The following is a 19,792-nucleotide window of genomic DNA, read 5'->3' as shown; positions in this document are numbered from 1 at the left end:
AAAACCTCAAGTTTGACTCATAATCTTCTATGATCTTTTATCAACTAATTGAATCAAACCCAAACAATTGTTATATCAAGTAGTCAAATTCCTTCAATTTCTTCAATCAATTTTATATGTAATATCAAGTAGTTTGTTTTAAGAGAGACCTATCTATATCAAATTTATTTTTCACCAATATATATAAGAAAATCTAAATATGGTTAGACTAAATCATTCACCCAAAGTCGGAGAGATTTATCAAAAGCCACCAAAGTTAGAGAAACTCAAAAACCAAATAGGAAAATTTAAGAGCAGAGCATAAAACAAAAATATAAGCAAGTTGTTACCCGTTAGTGAACGCAATGCTGATGCAGCGCCGTTTTATAATGGAAGCAAGACCCCGCCATCTTGGAAAAAAAGGATTCTCTGGACCTGAAATAACTGGGAAAAAAAAAACGCAATTGCTCTGTCGTTTCTCTCAACTTGATCTTCTCACCTCCATTCTTGTTCTCTCTCCCCTCTCTGCAACCAGGTTCGTCTTCTCAGCATCCTTGCCCAAATTTAATTTCTCCATAAATAAGGAAAAGGAACTGTCGCAATTGAACACCTAAATTTTTTTTTTTTTTAAAAAGGGGAAGCACTGTTTTATTTACTAAACTAACCTCTTTATCTATCCCCTTTTCGATATCTGCTCTTAAATTATCTTGTCTACGTTTACTTTGAACTGGAGCCCTAGATTTCTCGATCTTTGAAACTTTATCCAAACTATAAATTTTCTGGGTTGATATCTTCTGTTTTTTTAGTATTTCAAAAGCCCTGGGGTTCGATTTCTTGTAGCTCTAGGCTTTCGTTTTTGGTCAATGGATGTTCAGTTGGTGAACAAGGCGTTGACTTTTTCTCGAAGGAAGAAGAAATGGCTTATTTTGTTAGCTATGTGTGGAGTCTCTGGTTATGGGGTCTACAAGGTGTATAATTTACCCTCTGTGGTGAAGAAAAGGAAGAGGTTGTTGAAGATCTTTGGAGCTCTAATTTCGTTAGCTGAATTGGTCTCCGATTCCGCGGAGACGATTAATGTTGTCTCCAAGGACTTGAGAGAGTTTTTGCAATCTGATTCTGATCAAGTTCCTAATAGTTTGAAGCAAATTTCAAAGATCGTTAGATCAGAGGATTTTTCCCAATCGTTAATTAGGGTTACTGAGGCTTTAACAGTTGGGGTTTTAAGAGGGTATAAGTCAGAATCAGGGGATGAGAATGAGTTGGCAACGGGTTCGGTGAATTCCAGCTTTACTGATAGGGTAATGGATAGAGTTTTCTCTAATGCTGGGACTGGTTTTGTATCTGTTGTGGTTGGTAGCTTTGCTAGGAATTTGGTTCTGGGGTTTTACTCAAATGGTGGAGAAACTGATGGGTTGAGTGGGAATGGTGGGTCATCTGAAGTGCCCAAATGGGTTAATGTGCTTTATGATGATAAGTGCAAAGAGCTGATGGCTGAATGCATACAAAGATTTGTAAGCACAGCTGTTGCGGTTTATCTTGACAAGACAATGGATATTAATACTTATGATGAAATTTTTGCTGGGCTGACCAATCCAAAGCATCAAAACGATGTGAGAGACATTTTGGTGTCTGTTTGTAATGGTGCTGTGGCAACGCTGGTGAGGACGTCACATCAAGTGTTGACAAGTTCAAACTCGAATTCTCAGTCAAGTTTGGATTCTACTTGTTCAAATATTGATCAGAGTGAGGCAGCTGGTGGAATGAGAGATGGCTGTTTCAAGAAGGAAGCACCTTTAAAAGGGGTGCAAGAGGGGAGCTCATTAGACGGGATTCAGAATGGTGGTTGGGTTGAAAAGGTCTCATCAACATTGGCAGTTCCCAGCAATAGGAAGTTTGTGCTTGATGTGACTGGGAGGGTGACCTTTGAAACAATAAGGTCTATAGTGGAGTTTCTGTTATGGAAGCTTTCAGAAGGTGTTAAAAGAAGCATACATGTTGTCCATGAGGAGGTTGTGGAAAGGGGACTGGATGTTATCAGATATATTGGTGCAAAGTCTTCCGTTATCGTTACCATTTGTCTTGCTCTGTACTTACATATCCTGGGTGGTAGTAGGGTTCTCTTGCCTGCTTGAATGGGTTTGTTCTGTCTTTTCATGGGAATACACTGAAATCTTACTGAAGTTGCTTATTTCAGAAGGCCCTGTTTGTATCTCCCTCCCTTGCAAATAAAATGTATAACTAAGGTAGTGCAGTTCATTTTTATTAGCATTATTCAAATGTATAGTCAATATTCTCACTGCTATATACCACAATTAGTGGTATTTGTTGTTACACAAAAATCAATCCCTGCAAGATATAGATTGTATTAGTGATTTAGCAACCAAAGGAACATAGAATATTCACATTAATGTGCTTTGGGATTACGAATTCCAATATTTGTATCAATTTTTTGGCCATTGTTAATAACAGCTTGTATCATTCAGCATCACATCACACCTTTTGAACTGAGATTTCTCTGCATAGGAGGCGTTTACCATGCTGATTCTAGTCAGCGCCTTCAAAGAGATTTATACAGAGGCGCATCACTTCCTGCTGAGGAAAGTTTTGTTGATCTGCAATTTGGTTCTGCAAAATGAGTGGATTATGGTAGTGATAATCCTTCAAATCTGGAAAAATCGAGGCATTGGTCAGCCTTAATCACAAAACATGACAGAAAGACAAGTCATACCAACCACACCCAATGAATGAAGGCGATTTATGCGCAAGCTTTTAGCCTAGTCTATAGTTTCAGTCTGTATTTTTCATTCTTGACATAAAGTCTCTGCACATCTACGACAGAGTAAAGAACTTGTATTACTTCCTCAACTGAACTCTGCTTTCAAAGATAACAAATTACGGATAAAAACTTGTGGTTGGCTTTACATGATCTAGTTTTCTCAAGTTGATACGGATAACTTGGAAATTGTGTGATTGAACAAACCATCCGTATTTCTGATTATGAGAAGAAATGGAATATTCAGAAGCAGTAATGATTGATAATTCTGTGCCAATGAAACTTCAGACGCTGAAACTTTCGAGAATGAAAGTGCGTTTGGACTGTGCAGTCTGGATAGTGGGCTCCTAGTAGGAAATTTACCAGGTGCTACCCTGCCTGCCATTAAGAGAGTGAACTGACTCTGGAGGTCAACCAGTGCCATGATCTTTGTTTTGAAACTTCAACTTGCTTCCTGGTCGGACCTGTACTTTCCATCTTTAGTCACCCATCCATGTCCAATCAAAATGTCAAGCAAATTCTTCCACAACAACAGATCTATAAGTTATGATCCTTTATCATAATAATATTAGTAAGACTTTCGATATATTTAAATAAAAATTTGACCCGTTATGGTTTCTATCTACCGAAAGTCTAAGAATCAGTTCTGATAAAAACAATGGAGGCGGTATCTTTGCCATTTAAGGTTGCAAAAGGCTGGTGTCTTCAACCCCGTGATGGTTGTTAAACATGCATTTACGACATTATTTTAATGCATATTAGATTCAATTAACTCATGAAAATGTTTATTTTTTCAAAGAAAGGCGGCATACTCCTCAGAACCCCCTTTGAATGGTGTCAAATTGTCATAGCCGTGTTTGGCCTTCCGCCTGCCTGTCGCCAATCATCTGCTTTGTTGGCATTGCCTGGAAAGTTCCTATCTTAAATGTGTGAATGTGCGGCAAATAGTCTTAATATTTTAACAGAATCTCAATTGTTTTTGATCAAAATCAAGAGTAAGCATTTTTCCCCTGTCTCAATCTCCCTCTTAAGGTAGTCTTCATTAGCAATTTGGCGTATGTGTATTTTTCTTTCATTTAATTTGAAAGATTTTTCAAACTTGTTCAAACATTTTCTTGGCATGTCGGTTTAAAGAAGTGGGTCAACTCATGCTCTCAAATGCAGGTTAGAGCAACTCTAAATGCCGATATGACAATAATAAGCCAGAAAGAAGAAATAACACTGAATAATTTCTTTTGTAATTATCCATTAAGATCACTACTAAAACATCCAGACTGTGAAACAAAACCAGCTAAGCCATCTATCTATACAATAATCATGCCAACATGAACTGAAATATGTTTTATTTATGGCTTGATGCTGCAATTGTAACAGTAATTATTTTCTCCTACAACAAGTGATCAACTTCAGGGCTTCTGATTCTGAGTATAAATATAATCTACATGAGCAGCAAGGGTTCTTCTCATCAAGCACTCCTCTTTGCCAACTCCTTCACAGTTCTCATCAATCTCAACTTTCTCTGCCTCAACTCCCTGCATGAACCAAAAAAAAAAAAAACCTTATAAATATTCATAAATATATCACAAATCTCTGCAAATTATTTCTTCATTTAGGAACACAAAAAATACTAAACGAAAAGGTGGTGGAAAGAAGGATAGAAAGAAGAAAAGAAATGAGACATACCTCGTGATGGGTTAAGGGTAAAGCAGGCTCTGGCCGAGCAGCATAGCTTAGCGTAAAATTGATGAGAAGGGCAGCGATGAAAAGGCTGCGTAGGTTGGACATCTTTTTGGCTTCGGGAGAGAATTTTCAGAAGTGCTGGTTAAAGGTACAAAGAGGGTCAATTTATAGAGGCAACAGCAGAGAGAAAGATACTATGCGATTAGGTGAAGTTGACTTTTGATGGACTCTAGGCAATGGTCATAATCAAATGTCAAATCCAAACCCGAGGCTAGTTAATTTCAGACATGTGGATATGCTTCATTGCTTGTTATATTTGAGTTCCAGCAGGTCAAATTTTCCATTTAAGACTGAAGCACGGGCAATGGCAACTCAATCAGTGCTATTCGTCTCAATATTACAGTATAGCAATTGAGCATTTTTTACTGAGATTAACATGAAACACTTAGGTATTTTTTGCCTGATGTGTTAAGTTGTGTGATTTGATCGCTTTGAAAAGAAAAGAAAAGAGAAGAAAAGAAATCTGAGTGTGGGGATTTAGCATTTTTGTACTTTTGTATCCAGTGCATGAAATTGAATCCATGGCAATATTTGCTGGGATATCTTGTAATCCAGGCGTGACCGCGTGAGATCTGAAACCTGATACATACAATCTTGAATGATTATGACAAAGCGGCTACCGTCCTTCCTCGAAGTCATTATCAACGTTTCCCTTTTTTGACTGTTTTAAATTTGTTAGCTCATTTGGGGTTTATATCCCATCACCCTTTCGGTTCACCAGAGACCAAGGAAGGTTCTTTTTGCGGAGGCTTCGTGCATATTAAAAAGGGTAAAGGAAGAGTAATATTGGACCAGATGCTTCAGTACTTTTTGCTGACCCTGGCCATGTGGCTGCTGGCGGGCTGCTCCATTTGCAGATACTGAATCCCGACCCAGTATCAAGGTGGCTCAAGACCACACCATCAGGTGCAAACGGGCTAGGCCGAGGGGCATAACCCAATTGTTGTGCTTAGGATGCAATATGAGTATCCATCCGCTGGTTGGGCATTTGAATTATAGCACTTTTTTAATCCAACCACAATAATTTCAAATTGAAATTTGAATGCCCTGACTTTCCTCTTTACAAAGAAGATTCAACTCATCTTCTTGGGAATTAATATTACCTGAGCTTGAATGGTCATCAATCGTCAAATAAACAATGACCATTCAAGTCCATACCTTACAACATTCCTACTCCATCCCCTTTCAATTTTCGAGTTTCTTACTCTCTTGCTATTTCTAGAGATATGTCACCATCAACTCTTCCAGCAATAAGCTTCCACCGACTGCCACACACATCAATAATGCAATACCTCTCTTCACAAACAAGTTGCTCTCTCTATCTATTCATGCAGTACATAAAAGGCATGTTCTAGTGTTCCACGTAATAAATTTTGTCCTACACTTGTTGTTCGAATAAGTTCTGATGGAACAACTACCACTAGTACCAGTTCTTAACTTGGCAAATGAACTTAAGATACTAATGAGAATAGGTTCAAATTAGTAAGTTTATCAATTTTTACAGTAAATTATTTTATTTGTTTTCATAAAAAATAATAAGTTTTCATAAACTTGACAATAAAATATTGTGAAAAAAAAGTTTAATAGTATAACATAAGATATGATATATATTTTGCCTTCAACTTAAAAAATAGAGTAATCTATCTACATTTGAATTTTATATGAAAAAAATTGTAAAGATACAATTAATCTAACTCTCTCCTAACCCAAAGTAGGTTTGTTAAGTGTTAGATAGGTTAGTAAAGAATGGGGTCAGCCAAGTGGGTAACCTATGATTAGACGCACTTTCACCCTTTGGGTCTCATCATTATATATCTCCATTTCTTCTTCAATTATATTCGCAGTCTCGGCCTTGTGCCATTCATTTATCTGATATATGTCACGTCTCTAGTCTATACTTTGTACCATTTTATAGCACAATTATGAAAATGTATTACAAATGTATATAAATATACATGTGGGCGTGATGAGATATGCCTTTTATTGTTGCTTTATGCCTTTTATTGTTGCTTTATGCTTCCTTCACAATGTTTCAACCCTTGGGCAAATTTGCCCCTTATTCAATTCTCCCCTTTTCCATTCTTATAGTTATTGGGTTTTTTTGTCACTTCATAGTTGGTTTTCTTGCGTCTTTCTTCTTCTCTTTACTTACTTTGGCTACACATGCTAAAACCATAACACTAATACATATAGTTCTTTACCCTCAAAATCACCCCATGCTTTTATGTAGATTTTGGCATCTAGGTGGCTTATTAAGTTGATCTGTTGCCGAACTGCCAATCATTAGTGCTGAATTTCAGAAAGAATCTTCAGCTACTTCTAACTATATATTATATAGTTAGTAAAATTAAGGATCAGAGAAGGGCACTAACTATTATAATTTATGATTAATTTGCAGCACTATTTCTGAGACTATCTAAAGAGAATTATCACCTCAATGCCCATGACACATGATCATTCTGGTTCTAACCAGAAATCATCAATACCTAGAATGTTAAAATTGGCTGAGAAAAGGAAAGGCAAATACTGGCAGTTGCTATGTAAAAGAAGTAAAGAAGTAAGGTGAAAGGAAAAGTGACTGACTACCATGCCGGCCGGCTTGGGAAACACATTAACCGTGCAAGCAGGCAGGGGCGGGCCCTTCTCTACATATCTTGACATGATTTTAGGTGCTATGGTGTAGGGGTAAATTTTTATTTTTATTTTGAATTTACCCCCAAAAATATTCAACATATACAATACTAACCCTTTTTTTTTCTTGTGTGCAAGGGCCCAATGCCTCAATCATGCATGCTAGTAAAGACATTCACGCGAATCACTCATTATTGTAATGTATTGACATTGAACAAGACACTTGTAATTCTTCAATGGATTAAGGGCATATGCCGGAATTAAAGTTATAATAGTAATTAAACGACAACCATAATGTCAAGTCTCTTAATAACTTAAGGGACAGCCCTCCTCTCTCAACCTTCCCAAGACCTCTCTTAATTTCTGTGTGGCTACTTCAAGGCTTTCCATCACCAATTCATGGCAGCCACTACCTCCAGTACTAGCTGCTCTAGTTTCTTCAATCTTCGATCGAACAACGTGGAGCCTAGGGTCCGGCCCTCGTCATCCACCCATGGCTCACCAGCTGGGTGCGGAAAGCTTGATGGGGTTGCTATGTGGTTCATCAATGGTGTAGCAACTGCATTCTTTGCATCACTGGAACGATGTTCTTGCATCCGCATAGCCACGGAGGACGACGGCGAGGAAGCAAACGACGTGCCGTTGATTCATAGTGATGGCAACATGAGGCATGATGCTGGAACTGCAAGCAGGAGGAGGACGGGGAAAGGGAAGAAAGGAGGGGGAGGAGCATTGCTTGAACACTAAACTGGTGGAATATTTTTGTTTATTACTTTTGGTAAGTTAAATATGCTGGGGTTTCTTTGGGTTTGTGAAATTTTTATGGGGTTATGGCTTTTGGGAGGATTTGGGCAATGGTAAAACCCGCAAGGAGTTAAATATTTTTACTTTTGTTTGAATTTGTGATGAATATGAAATGGAAAATAAGAAAAATCTCTCCTTCTTAATTCTTATGCTCTTAAAATTTTTTTTATAAAATGTCAATTTCTTCCAATCTTCTTATAATTTTTTCACAATCCATTTTCAGGCCAATTGTTCAGAATTCAGATTGGTTTTAACTTGTATAAATAAATTGCAAGTGGCTAGAAAAGGTTTGCTGGAAACTGACAATTTTTTTTATCAATTATTCATTGAATATGGGAGGCTTTTGGTTTCCCCCTGTTCATTAATTCATAAGGTTGGATCTTCCCTTAGAAGCACATGTTGTCAAATGATCATAGCATGGAAGTGTCATGATTCTTCTAAATAATTCCACTTCCTCACTTACTCAATACAACCAGCCTGTTCATGTTAATATTGTTTCCCCAAGATTACAGAAATTTTATAGGAGTTTCATTCCTGGTAAATCCCATAACAACTTAACAATAAAGAATTAAATAGTTAACATTCAAAACCAGAAGTTAGCTCAGGCCGTACATTATCATGTGGTTATGATATTTTTTTTTTCCTTTAAAGAACATATTCTATGTTTTAACCTTTTCCCTTCTCAACCTCATGTATGAAATTTGAACTTTAGGCAATTTGGTAATGCTTCATATATATGTTATTTTTCCTCTTACGTATGGAATTCAATGCTTTACTCCCATCAACCTGATCTGCATATTCAATACTTTTTGAACCCTATCTTTCGAACACAGCTAGGACAGTGATTATACAGATGGAGCATGCTCAGCTGATATTTATTTTTGTAAGAAAAATACAAAGAGTAAACAGGGAACTAAAGGTGGTGCTTTAAAATATTCAAAACGACTTTGGTCCATGATTATGAATGATGTTGGCGTTTTTGGGTCTATACATCATCATGTTGTTTGTTGGATTGTTGGACAAAGTTTCTTTTGCTTTTGTTTTATCTTTTCTCCTAACCCCAAGCTCGGAATCCAAAGATTGATTAGGTTAACAGCAAAACCCACATTTTTCCCCATTGCCCTTGAAGCAAATGTGCTTCCCATCAAAGGATAGGAGAAGAGGAACCAAGTAGAGAAATGAAGAGGACATTGCAGTAATTTCAGTTTTTCCCATGGGGAGGGGTCAAATCAAAACCCATCATGCATTGTTCCCTAATCTTTTTTTTAACCTTTAAGCTTTAACTTGATTACCTTTGATTGCAAATCATTTTGGTCATGCGTGCTACTCAGTCTCTAATCCGAAGGCATGACACTGCCACACCGCTAATTATTGATAATCATAGTACTAGATATTTTTGTTTCCCCCACGGATGTTGTGCTGAGAAGGATGCTCTCTTTCTTTGCAAAATCTCAGTTCAAGAAAGAAAAAAAAAGGGTGCTTGAAAGGTTTAAATCCGGATTAAAAAAAGACAACATATTTTATCCGTCGTTATGGTGAGGCATTTTGCAGTATGATAATAGACAATTATGTTATACCCGTGTCTAACACATGGATCAGACGCATCATTAAGATTTGTTTGATTGATAATTTTATTTTTAATATTTTTTTTAATGTTTATTATGTCGTGAGTTGAAACTTAAATTTAACTTTGTGTGACTTTAAATTTTAAAAATAAATTTATAAATCACATATTTACGTTTTTAATGTAAAAGAGATGTTTAATAAGTAGTGAAAGGTCTATATTTATATATTCAATATCTACTTAATTTTTTATTGATATAAAATTAATGATAATTAAATAAAATGAAAATAAATTTTTTATTTTTATTAATGAAAAAATCCATTTCGTAATAAATAATTTAATTTGCAAAGATGTTCGATAGTCGGTCAGAGGCCTAAAGTCCACTAAAAAAATCCGACATTGGGCTTACTAGTTCAATTAGGTTAAGGGCGTAAAACTGGTCCACTTACTCCATTATGGACCCTGGAAAGCTCCATTGATGAGTGATCACACGGTCTGATTCCTCCGAGCACCAGCCCACCGTTTTTCATTTTTTATGTCTCTTTCTCTCTCAGCACGTAACTGGCACCTTGCTTACTGCTACGCAGCAGCATCAGATCAACCGCGCGCCAGTTTTAATAGCCGCACCACCACCACACCCCCCCCTTCAAAAAAAAAAAAAAAACCCCAAGCCATGCTCCATATTGGGGAAGAAACCCCTTCCAGGTAAACACATTCACAAATTAGGGTTTTATTTCTTCCTATACTTCGCATTCAAATAACAATGTTAATTGCCAAATTTTTGAATTTGAATGTTTGGGGTAGGTTTGAGTTACTGAGCATGGTTAAAAAGCACTCGAATTTGTTGGGGAAAACGACGGTGGACGAACATGATGCTTCCGACGTTCAAATGGACGGCCAATTTTGGCACGACGTCTTCAATTTGTATTTCGTCCGGGGTAGGGAATCGAGAGGACGCCAAGACGATGATCTCATATTTTTTGTGAGAAAATGGGTATCAAAATCTTGATCACTTCTTGTTATCTCAATTTTGTTTTTTAATATTGGAAAATTAAGCTAATTGTTTCAAATTTATGCTGCTATAGAGGGGACATGATTTTAATGATAAAGACGAAGGCTTTGCTCCTTACTTTGTACGCAGGTGGGCACCTGAGGTAAAAGAAAGTCAAAACCAACTTGAGTCTGAATTGATTTTCTTGTTTAATTTGATTCCGTTTGACTCTAGTAGTTTTCTTAGTTTCTTGTAATAATGCGGTAGTTGAAACCTTGCATATCTTTAATTCAAGTTAGTATATTAATTGTCTATACTTTTTTGAACTAGTTGGATAATTTAGTTGGTGCGAGTTTATCAGACGTGGATTGGAGGCGCTCTTTTTACTTGAACATGATTGCACATACTTCGTACTCTGTAACAGTAGCGATTTGCAGGTAACTTCTCTTATTGCTTGTATTGTGTTTTATCTATGCAATGTGATGCATTTTTTTCTTACTTTGCTGTATATAAGCTTCATGCTGTTGATAGTTTCCTAAGTTAAACAGTATATTTTGTTTCTTAGTACACTAACAATGTCTTTTTGTTCCTCCCCCCTTCCCCTTTGGTGAACTAACTTTTCTGTCTCTGAATTTGAATTTTGAGATTTAGGAAAGAAAAGGGACATTTATTTGCTGGTAAAGGGTTTTTTCTTTTTTACTTTGTTGATAGCTTCAGTGTGATAGATTATGATTAAATATGAACTATTTGTTCTTTTCCTCTTTTCCCAGTCACCATGTCCTTAGAAATCATCAAGCAGGGCAAGATACACCATTGTCTCCTATCTACAAGGTAAAATCTGCCTTATTGCAGCTAATGATGTCAGTAACCTTTTAGGAGGACATATTTATATCTTTCAACACTTTGGAATTGCTTGTACTCTTGAAATTAATTTCTGTCATCGTGGAGAAAATCTGCCAAAAATTGTTGCTGAGAAGTGAAGAGAAAAAACATGTGATTATTACTTTTAACATGCTGTATGAATTACTGAATTCATCCTTCTTGTTATAAACCATAGGTATTTACATGCAACGGAAATGGGGTTACTGCGGCTAACTTTTGCATTTAAGGAACTTGAATTATTTTTATGCTAAATCAAATATCTCTTCCAAGGACTCCAGAATGTCCATCCCCATCTTCGGAGGCCATCTTATCTAATCGTCAAGCTTTCACTCTGCTATCCTGCAGGTTGTGAAGACTGTTTATGCATCTCCCAGCCGAGTAAATTTTCATTTGGACTCCAAAAAGGCAAGCATTTCTATTTGCAGTAAATCATGGGGATATAGAGGTTATCTTCAATTTCATGACATTCTCACTAACATGGATCTAGGAAGTAGAGACAACACCAGCCTATCCAGATATCTGTTTCGCAATAGATGATTTTGACTCCACTTTTGATGCAGTGGTAAATGCTTTTCTTTTCCTTCCTAAGTTTTTGCATCAGTGTGTTTATGATCATATTGTTGCATAATTGTACATGATATTGTGATTAAATATTTTTATTTTCAAATTGTTTTTTTTTATAATGAAATTTCCAATTACGTAAACTACGGCTCACTGTGCGGAAGAATAAGTTTAGAGTGGTATATGGGCCTTCAACTTGGCTTGTGTTACTGCCTTCTCCTTGCAACCACTTTACGAAGCTAATGAGAAGTTGGAACTTGCCATTTGTGTGGCATGTGAAATTACCAAAGTCACTTCCATATTGAAGATTTGCATCCTTTCTTGGTTATACTATTGTCCTGTTGTTCTTTGTTACTTATAATGACGTTGCAGGTTTTCATTAAAAGCGGAAATTTCTTGTTAATTGGAGGACCTCTAATACATAGCTTTGACATTTTTCTCCTCCATATGCAGGTCTTGACAGATACGGATCATTGCTATTGTGTGCTTCTTAATGCACTTGATGGGGCAGCATTTCCTAGTGAAAAGGAAACAAATGATAGCAGTTCCAGTGACAAATTGCCATTGAGAGTAGATACGAATTCTATGAAGACAAAAACTAGTAAGGTTTGGGTCATATCTCAGGTCCTTTATGATAATTTATGTGTATCAGTCCCATGATCAGCCAGAGTCTTCTCTTGCAAAGGAGGTACTTAGAAATGATTGATTTTTGGCATCACTTTATGATTGTCAAATTTGGTTAAAAAAAACAAAAGTTTTGTCAAACGAAAATACCAAAATGATTCTTTTTCTTTCAGTGTAGAGCTTCCTCTTGGCCCAGAAGTTTTTAAAAACATTCCCTTTCCTCCTCTCTCACAGAATCCTGAACTTTTGTTTTACTCTTGCTTGTGATGGATGCTCCTTGTAGTTAGGTTACCAATATAGAGAATTTTTTAAACATTTTTAGAATTTCTATTTGCTGTTCTTTAGAACAATGAATTGATCAGGGAGGGCAATGAGGTGGCATAGTTGACTTGAATGGCCTGCCTTTGGATTTTTAACAATGGTGCATTTTAGTGCGCAAGGAATCTTGCTTTACATTGATCTGCCTGTAAAACATTCCAATCGAAGTAACATAACCCATGAAAGACATAGATATGCATGAGAAGAATTTTTTTTCCTACTTTTCTGTTATCATTTTAATGCTGCCAAATTGGAATATTTTATTATCATGAATAAGTTTTGAAGATGCAATTTATAAACAATATTTTGGTTATCATCAAATAGATTGGCATAATTCTCTCAAATTATCAAATAGACTGAGGTTTGAATTTTCCATATTTATGTACATTTATTTTGTGAAAAGCTGCTTAGGAGTTCTATATATGCAACACTACTTACAAGATTAGTTTGCAGACAACTTGACATGCTGATAACTGTTTTTGCAGCTTACACTTTTTTCTGGATTTGTCAGCTATCAAATGGTTCGGGATGCATATGATGGTATACATTTTTGGAATTACTCTTCTCAAGAATGGGCATCTGTTTTTGTTCATTAAGAATTCTGCAAAAACTTAGCCCATCAGCTGATAAAATAATTTCTGCTTTAGTTATGTGTTGAATGTTGATGAAGAAATTGATTGATATGTTAAACATGCAAGCATGGCTTATTTGGCATTGCATTTAGTTCTTTTGCTCAAGCACAATTAATGTGCCTTCCATGTACCTTTTAGCACAGTCTTGTAATGGGTCTGCCCCGATGGTGCATTTAGTGCAGCATTTTCTTCATTTATCAAAAAGTCTTGTAATGGGTCAGCACCATGGGTGCCTCTTAGTGCAGCATTTTCTTCATTTATCAAAAAGTCTTGAAATGGGTCAGCACCATTGGTGCCTCTTAGTGCAGCATTTTCTTCATTTATCAAAAAGTCTTGTAATGGGTCAGCACCATTGGTGTCTCTTAGTGCAGCATTTTCTTCATTTATCAAAAATAATAATAGTAATGTGCCTGTAGAAAAATAGACATGTTAAATCTGTCAACTTCCAGCTGAGTTTGTGTTGACTAAGCTTACTCTAGTTTAAAGGATGAGAAACATGTAGGCTGCTAAGCTTATGTTGTAAGCAGTTTTTTTTAGCTTTTAGTTTTTCCTTAATGTCTTTTTCATGCTTATTCAGTTCTTATCTCATATCATTTCTCTTACTTGCTCAGCTGGGAGTTCTCGCTTTGGAAGTCTTCTGTCACTGGGTCATTCCTCGGGCAAAACAGACAGGCTTTACATGAAAGGTCCCGGAGGATGTGGGGAAGTTGAAGTGGCTGTTTCAGGTGTTGCAGGTCAGTAAGAACTTCCTTATTCAAAATCGATCTTGTAAAATTCACTTTCTTCTTTGTTTCCTCATTTTCTCAATGCTAATGTGGATTAAATGTTGCAACTGATTGTAAATTGGTTGTGACCTATGTTTCTTAATGAGTGTCAAAGCTCAAACTGTCCTATGTCCAATGATCAATCATTCTCACAAATTGAGGGTATTGAGGATTATGGTGATTACTTGTAGTTAATGATGTGTTGTCAGTGTAGTTTGTGTAAATCTTTGAACTGTGAGCAATCTTTACGCCATTACATAAGGAAACAATTATGAATATTTTGCTTCCCCTTTTTATTAATGCTTTATATTTCCCCTTTTTATGAGCAACTGTTCCGTTTTATGAATAGATATTAGTTGATTGACCGTATGAAGTGAATGGTGCATCTAAGGATTGTGTTAAATACTGAATCAAGATATTACTCTGTTAGATCAAAGCAAGCAGGATTCAGGCCCTTTTTCTCCTGTTATATCAAAAAGGGGTTTTGGACTTGGCTCAATTGTTCGTAAAGCAGCTTCCGTTGCATCTGTGGCAGCAAAGCATGCTTATGCAGCAGCTGCTGCCACCTCGACTTCTGATGAAGAGATGATACCTCTCAAATGCTGCTTAATGTCTATAACATTGCCCTGGGAACACATTGCTTATGATCTTTTGTTCAAGGTAAGATCATTATTCCATAATAACGTATGATGCCCTCACTCACTTTTGTCTGCATGCCAATGAGTGTGCTAACTTCAATATTTGCTTATTGCCAAACTCAGGGAAGTCCTCCGGTGAACTTGTAATTTTCTTGTATTCCCTGTTGCCAAAATCTGCGAAACAGATGATTAGACACAACCTGCAGAAGGAAAAAGCATTCGAGAAGTGCACTTGCAAAGAATGTCCAAATTTCCACTTTCCAGAGCATGAAAGGAGATTCTGTCTCCACATATATTGGTGTGGGTTTGGGTGTCTCAGGGCTGTATGTTGAATAAATGTATCTTATTAACTGTAAATGCTAGTCTGTTCTTTACGTGACTTCATTGTATCAGATTGTTTTATTACATCCCTAATGAATTCAGAGGATTTACATTCGACTTTCCTGTCTCTTCTATGGCAAGTCTATCGCTTAGCACTAGTATTTCCATTTTCATAGGGATTGTTTCATTGAGCTAGCCCTAAAAGTTTTAAAAGACTGAGGATTTTGTGGGTGTGTGTGTGTGTGTGCATATTTTCGAAGTTTCGAGTGCTTTCTCACCTTTCTAACTGTTGGGAGTTGTTTTTCTCATTGATCAACCAGTTCAATTCTGTGTTAGCTACTTTACTATGGCTTTCCATGCTATCAAATTTACTTTTGCCAAAACAAGTTAAATTATGCAATCCTTAACTAGACATCTGCTTGGGAAAACTTTTATGTGCATTACTTTTGGTTAAATTTGTCAATTCGTATTAACGTGTCGTAAACGTGTCATATACGATTAAACACGAAATACATTAAGATTAAACACGAACACGATACGTTTAATATTCGTGTCTTAAATTTAAAACACGTACACATACACGTTTAATACACGTGTGACACAACACGACACAATTAACACGTTTATTAAACGTGTCAATGTACGACACGACACAATTAATAACACGTTTAACACGATTAAATAAAAATATTTACAATTAAATATATTTTTATTATTTAAATTTAAAATTTATAATTATAAAAATAATTATAATAAAATAAAAATAATAATAACATCAAATAATCACCAAAAGTTAAAAATTATGGTTGACCATGTATAATTACATTATACTTTTTATAAAATAAAAGAACTTATTAAAATAATTATTTAAAATTATTTGTATAAAGTTAAAATAGTTTTTAACTATTAATTTTTAATAAGTTAATAAATGTGTCACGTATACACGTTTAAACACGATAATACGATTAAACACTATAACACGATTAAGTAAACGTGTTTTAAACGTATTTGTCATGTCAGATACGTTAATACACGAAACACGTTAAGATTAAACCAAAAACTTGTTTAACTTGTATCTTCTCGTATCGTGTTTAAAATTATCAAATCTACTTTTGATCCTTGTGGACCGTGTTACCCTTTGTGTTAACTTGCTTGTTTGTCTATTAGTTTGCAAATGGAAGACTATTACTGTTAATCAAATAGTCAAAACATTTAATAAAATTTTAATACATGATATTTTTAGCCATGTTATATGATCTCTTTGATTTTTTTTAATATGTTAATTATTTGGCTGACGTGTTAATTTCAGGCTTGTAAATTAATAAACGAAAACAAAGTTTAAGTCTTTGAATTATCAAATTGAGAATGTGATTAAACGAAAAGGCATTTGGGATTTCATGTTCGGGGTACAATGTCCTTGCAATTGCCTTTTCGTGTGCACATGGGAGAGAGAGGCTCCACACTTGGTTGCCTGCGGCTGAAGTAAAACCCACAGATGGCAAAGGGCTTCTAGGGTTTGGACGCATGGGCATAGGCTATTGGCCAAGGGCTTCGAAACGATTGCTTAGTCTTTTAACTTTTCCAAAACACAGGGTTTTGCATTTGAGGGAAATGTTGACGCTTCGAGTGTGGCAAAGAAATTAACTACTTTTGGGCTTCGCCCACCTCCAAGCAGGTTAAAAGTTGAAACAATGATATCCTACGAAAATCCTAGTTGGGCCCTCCTTAACTTTATGTCTTTCAAAAACCAGTGACATAAATCATAAGAAAATTTTACTCAAGTCGATTCGTCATTAAATTACTAAAGCGCAACAAAGCTAAATGGCATTAAGCAAAAAAAGAAGGCTTATATCCTTCCAGCACATGAAGCCAACTTCCTTATATATATGTATATGTTAATCAAAGCAGTTAAGTGAAAAAGGGGTGGCTTATGGTTATTGAGCTCACTTTCATAAAAAAAGAAAAAGGGTTCAAATTACCTCTTGCAGAGTACTGCAAATGAAATTAAATATAGTAGCATTAGCGTAGCAGATGGATCGTGTGCATGTTAGCCTCCACTACACACATAGGACAGTGGCTTTTCCGAATGGGTAGCTGCCATGCTAAAACGAAAACTAACTGCCAAATAAAGAAAAACTTCCAAGATCCCCATAAAAAAAAAAAAAAAAGAACTATGTTCCCAACTTCCAAGAAGACCAACTAAGAAAACTACCCTGGAATCTGCACTACTGTGGAAACAATTTTAAATTAATAAAGAATAGAGTGAAAAGAAAAGCAAACCACTCTGATTTTGGGGCTAAAATAAGTCAGGTAGGCTAAAACAAAAGGCAATTCTAATTCCCCACAAAAACTTTAAAAATGTAACTTAAAAATGTTAGGGTTCTCAGTATAATTAAAATAAATATACAGTAGCTGGGAATAGAAGACTTTTCCAATTAAGAGAAAAAAAAAAAAACTAAAAGAATGTCTTGGCATTGTCTTTTCTCCCACATGCAATGCTCACCCCACAATCATTGTACTAAGGAATTAAGAAGCTAAACTACGAACTTGTTGTCTATATAGTGTCTTCAACTGTACGTATAACTCTTTCAATCCGCAATACATTCCTTACGAAAATAGATTTTGGAGACCTCTCCCATTACATTACATTTGCGTTTCATGTTACCAACCGCTTACCGACAAAATCCACGTAACCCCTACTTAGTAGACCCTCGAAGATCTCTAGCAACACCTTTATTTCATCCTTTAAATTTTCTCTTTGAAAAAAATTTTTTGGTGCAGCCACCTTTCGCCCCCTGCGTATCCCACATGACTTCTCGTCTTTGCCTTTCTAATAAACATCACTTTTCGAGCAGTTTTGTTTTTTTTTTTTTATCTGTTCTTGTTTGATTCTTCGTGATTAAGGTAAACCTAAGCTTGCCCCAGGGGCCAAAACCCACCAATTCTCTGTGGAAAAAAAAAAAAAAAAGTATGAAAAATATGACCCCCACTACCTTTATGTTAAAAAAAAAATAAACCATGAATAATTTTAAAAAAGAAATTGTTAGTAATTTAACAATGCTTTGGAAAAGGTGTCCACCTTCCAAAATCTTTTGTTTACAAGGACCCCACTTGTTCCTTCACTCTCCTCGTTAAAAACCCTCCCCCTCCTCTTCGATCCTTCCCTTTTCCCCTCTTCTCTTCCTTCCTAGTATCAATTTAAAACCGCTTTTTTCTTCTTTGTTTTTTCTTTTCTAGCCTCATTTTGGTTGGTTTGCTTTAAACCCTTGTGTTTTTTTTTTTTTTTTGTGGTAAGTGGTTTGGATTAATTAACTCAATGTCCGTCACTGAAGAAGCAGTTCAATTTCAGTTACCGGTTCATGAAACCGTCTTTACACCTGAAGAAGTTGAAGAGTTATTATCTTATCTTGAAACTGATGAACCGATTAGTCCAAACTCTGGTTCAGAAGGTTCGAGTCGGGCGATATATTCAGCGGATGAGAGGAAGCAAAGACGCATGATATCAAACCGAGAGTCGGCGAGGCGGTCGCGTTGGCGAAAGAAGAGGCACCTGGAGAACGTCACGGAGGAAGTGAACCGGTTGAACAGAGAGAACCAGCAGCTTAAGAACCGGCTAAGTTTAGTTATTAATCATTGTCACGTTGTATGGCGAGAAAATGAACAGTTAAGATCCGAATCCGAAGCTCTTTGGGCCAAACTCTTGGATCTATACTGGACTTTAGCCGCCATGCAGTCACAATAGCCTGCATTGAAGCTTTTAACTTAACTAAAATGCGATCACATCCCCAATAAAAAAGCTCTTAAATTAAATGAAAACCATTGGAAAATTTGAAAAGCAAATGAAAGAGTTTGAGCTTTCTCTTCTTAGGCAACATTTGGTCAGAAAAAAGGTGGTGGTTTTTGATAAACCCCACGTTATTATCATGTAAAAAGATCTTCAAGTCGTCTTACCTTTTTTTTGCTATGAGGATTTTTCTTTTTAGCAGCTTTTGCATGTGTCTTGCTAGCTAGTTAGAAGAGTAAATGGTTTTTGTATATACTGAATGCGATGCTTTATTTCGTCTTTTAATGAAGAATTACTATGGGATTGAATTAAAATGTTTGACGAATTTATTAAACTTCTCTTTGCCACAAAAGGAGCAACCGACAAAAATTTGAAGCGCACTCAGGGATCTGTACGTGTGGTTTGGTATAATTTTCGTGGGCGGTTTGTAGGCTTCTTGCGTTAAAGCTTATAAAATTTTAAGAGATCCCCACGACTGAAGCTATAGTTTTCTTTTAATAAAAATACATAGAACGATCATGTGCTCAAGTTGATATAGCAGCTTAAGTGAGAGTTCGATGTAGAATTTGATAGGCTCTAATTAGGCATTTTTTTTATTTTTAACTTGTTAGTCGTGGTAAAAATGTTGCCGTAATAATTCAACGTGACAAAATCAATAGATTATGTGCTAGGAGTTGCTAGCTTTCTGTCACAAATGTCATCTAAGAGCAATAAATATATGGACTTTGGACAAGTAATGTATTCATTATCTGGTGAAATGTTGAATAAATATATATTCCATCTCCC

At 36.0% G+C, this 19,792-nt stretch overlaps 5 protein-coding genes and 1 long non-coding RNA gene across 6 annotated transcripts; 5 read left to right on the top strand and 1 right to left on the bottom strand.

Annotated features, from left to right (window-relative positions):
- Window positions 1-232: 232 nt before the first annotated feature.
- Window positions 233-2,900, top strand: LOC148761124 (uncharacterized). Its single transcript, XR_016028042.1, has 2 exons — window positions 233-514; window positions 2,503-2,900. It is a non-coding gene; the product is annotated as an uncharacterized LOC148761124 (long non-coding RNA).
- CF9 (Carbohydrate-binding protein) lies at window positions 513-2,424 on the top strand. The gene has a single exon (XM_007018392.3). It carries the CDS (start codon window positions 843-845, stop codon window positions 2,109-2,111), a length of 1,269 nt encoding a protein of 422 aa, XP_007018454.1. The 5' UTR covers window positions 513-842; the 3' UTR covers window positions 2,112-2,424.
- Window positions 2,901-3,968: 1,068 nt separating the features above from the next.
- Window positions 3,969-4,586, bottom strand: LOC18591944 (phytosulfokines-like). The gene is made up of 2 exons (XM_007018391.3): window positions 4,436-4,586; window positions 3,969-4,284 (listed from the first exon to the last, which is right to left on the bottom strand). The coding sequence occupies exons 1-2, from the start codon at window positions 4,535-4,537 to the stop codon at window positions 4,159-4,161; spliced, it is 228 nt and encodes a 75-aa protein (XP_007018453.2). The 5' UTR covers window positions 4,538-4,586; the 3' UTR covers window positions 3,969-4,158.
- A 2,831-nt stretch (window positions 4,587-7,417) lies between these two features.
- LOC148761123 (uncharacterized) lies at window positions 7,418-8,070 on the top strand. Its single transcript, XM_088808830.1, has one exon. The coding sequence runs from the start codon at window positions 7,523-7,525 to the stop codon at window positions 7,868-7,870; it is 348 nt and encodes a 115-aa protein (XP_088664956.1). The 5' UTR covers window positions 7,418-7,522; the 3' UTR covers window positions 7,871-8,070.
- A 1,943-nt stretch (window positions 8,071-10,013) lies between these two features.
- On the top strand, window positions 10,014-15,339 carry CW7. The gene is made up of 12 exons (XM_007018387.3): window positions 10,014-10,196; window positions 10,296-10,485; window positions 10,577-10,645; window positions 10,813-10,919; window positions 11,253-11,313; window positions 11,710-11,769; window positions 11,852-11,926; window positions 12,379-12,531; window positions 13,353-13,407; window positions 14,111-14,233; window positions 14,694-14,923; window positions 15,025-15,339. Exons 1-12 carry the CDS (start codon window positions 10,027-10,029, stop codon window positions 15,046-15,048), a joined length of 1,317 nt encoding a protein of 438 aa, XP_007018449.3. The 5' UTR covers window positions 10,014-10,026; the 3' UTR covers window positions 15,049-15,339.
- Window positions 15,340-18,332: 2,993 nt separating this feature from the next.
- BZIP4 (basic leucine-zipper 4) lies at window positions 18,333-19,320 on the top strand. The gene has a single exon (XM_007018386.3). It carries the CDS (start codon window positions 18,539-18,541, stop codon window positions 18,962-18,964), a length of 426 nt encoding a protein of 141 aa, XP_007018448.2. The 5' UTR covers window positions 18,333-18,538; the 3' UTR covers window positions 18,965-19,320.
- Window positions 19,321-19,792: the final 472 nt, after the last annotated feature.

This window comes from Theobroma cacao, chromosome 8, assembly GCF_053813885.1.
Source record: "Theobroma cacao isolate CCN51 chromosome 8, ASM5381388v1, whole genome shotgun sequence".
Classification (NCBI taxonomy): Eukaryota; Viridiplantae; Streptophyta; class Magnoliopsida; order Malvales; family Malvaceae; genus Theobroma; species Theobroma cacao.
Note: the sequence above shows the minus strand (reverse complement) of the source record. Positions and strands in the feature narration are given on the sequence as shown.

Bases quoted from the DNA above. Each gene is read 5' to 3' on its own strand.
- LOC148761123 (XM_088808830.1), top strand. From the start codon at position 7,523: ATGGCAGCCACTACCTCCAGTACTAGCTGCTCTAGTTTCTTCAATCTT.
- LOC18591944 (XM_007018391.3), bottom strand. From the start codon at position 4,537: ATGTCCAACCTACGCAGCCTTTTCATCGCTGCCCTTCTCATCAATTTT. The intron at 4,285-4,435 runs GTATGTCTCATT...TGGTTCATGCAG, and splicing joins TACCCTTAACCCATCACGAG to GGAGTTGAGGCAGAGAAAGT.
- BZIP4 (XM_007018386.3), top strand. From the start codon at position 18,539: ATGTCCGTCACTGAAGAAGCAGTTCAATTTCAGTTACCGGTTCATGAA.
- CW7 (XM_007018387.3), top strand. From the start codon at position 10,027: ATGTCTCTTTCTCTCTCAGCACGTAACTGGCACCTTGCTTACTGCTAC. The intron at 10,920-11,252 runs GTAACTTCTCTT...CTCTTTTCCCAG, and splicing joins GTAACAGTAGCGATTTGCAG to TCACCATGTCCTTAGAAATC. The intron at 11,314-11,709 runs GTAAAATCTGCC...GCTATCCTGCAG, and splicing joins CATTGTCTCCTATCTACAAG to GTTGTGAAGACTGTTTATGC.
- CF9 (XM_007018392.3), top strand. From the start codon at position 843: ATGGATGTTCAGTTGGTGAACAAGGCGTTGACTTTTTCTCGAAGGAAG.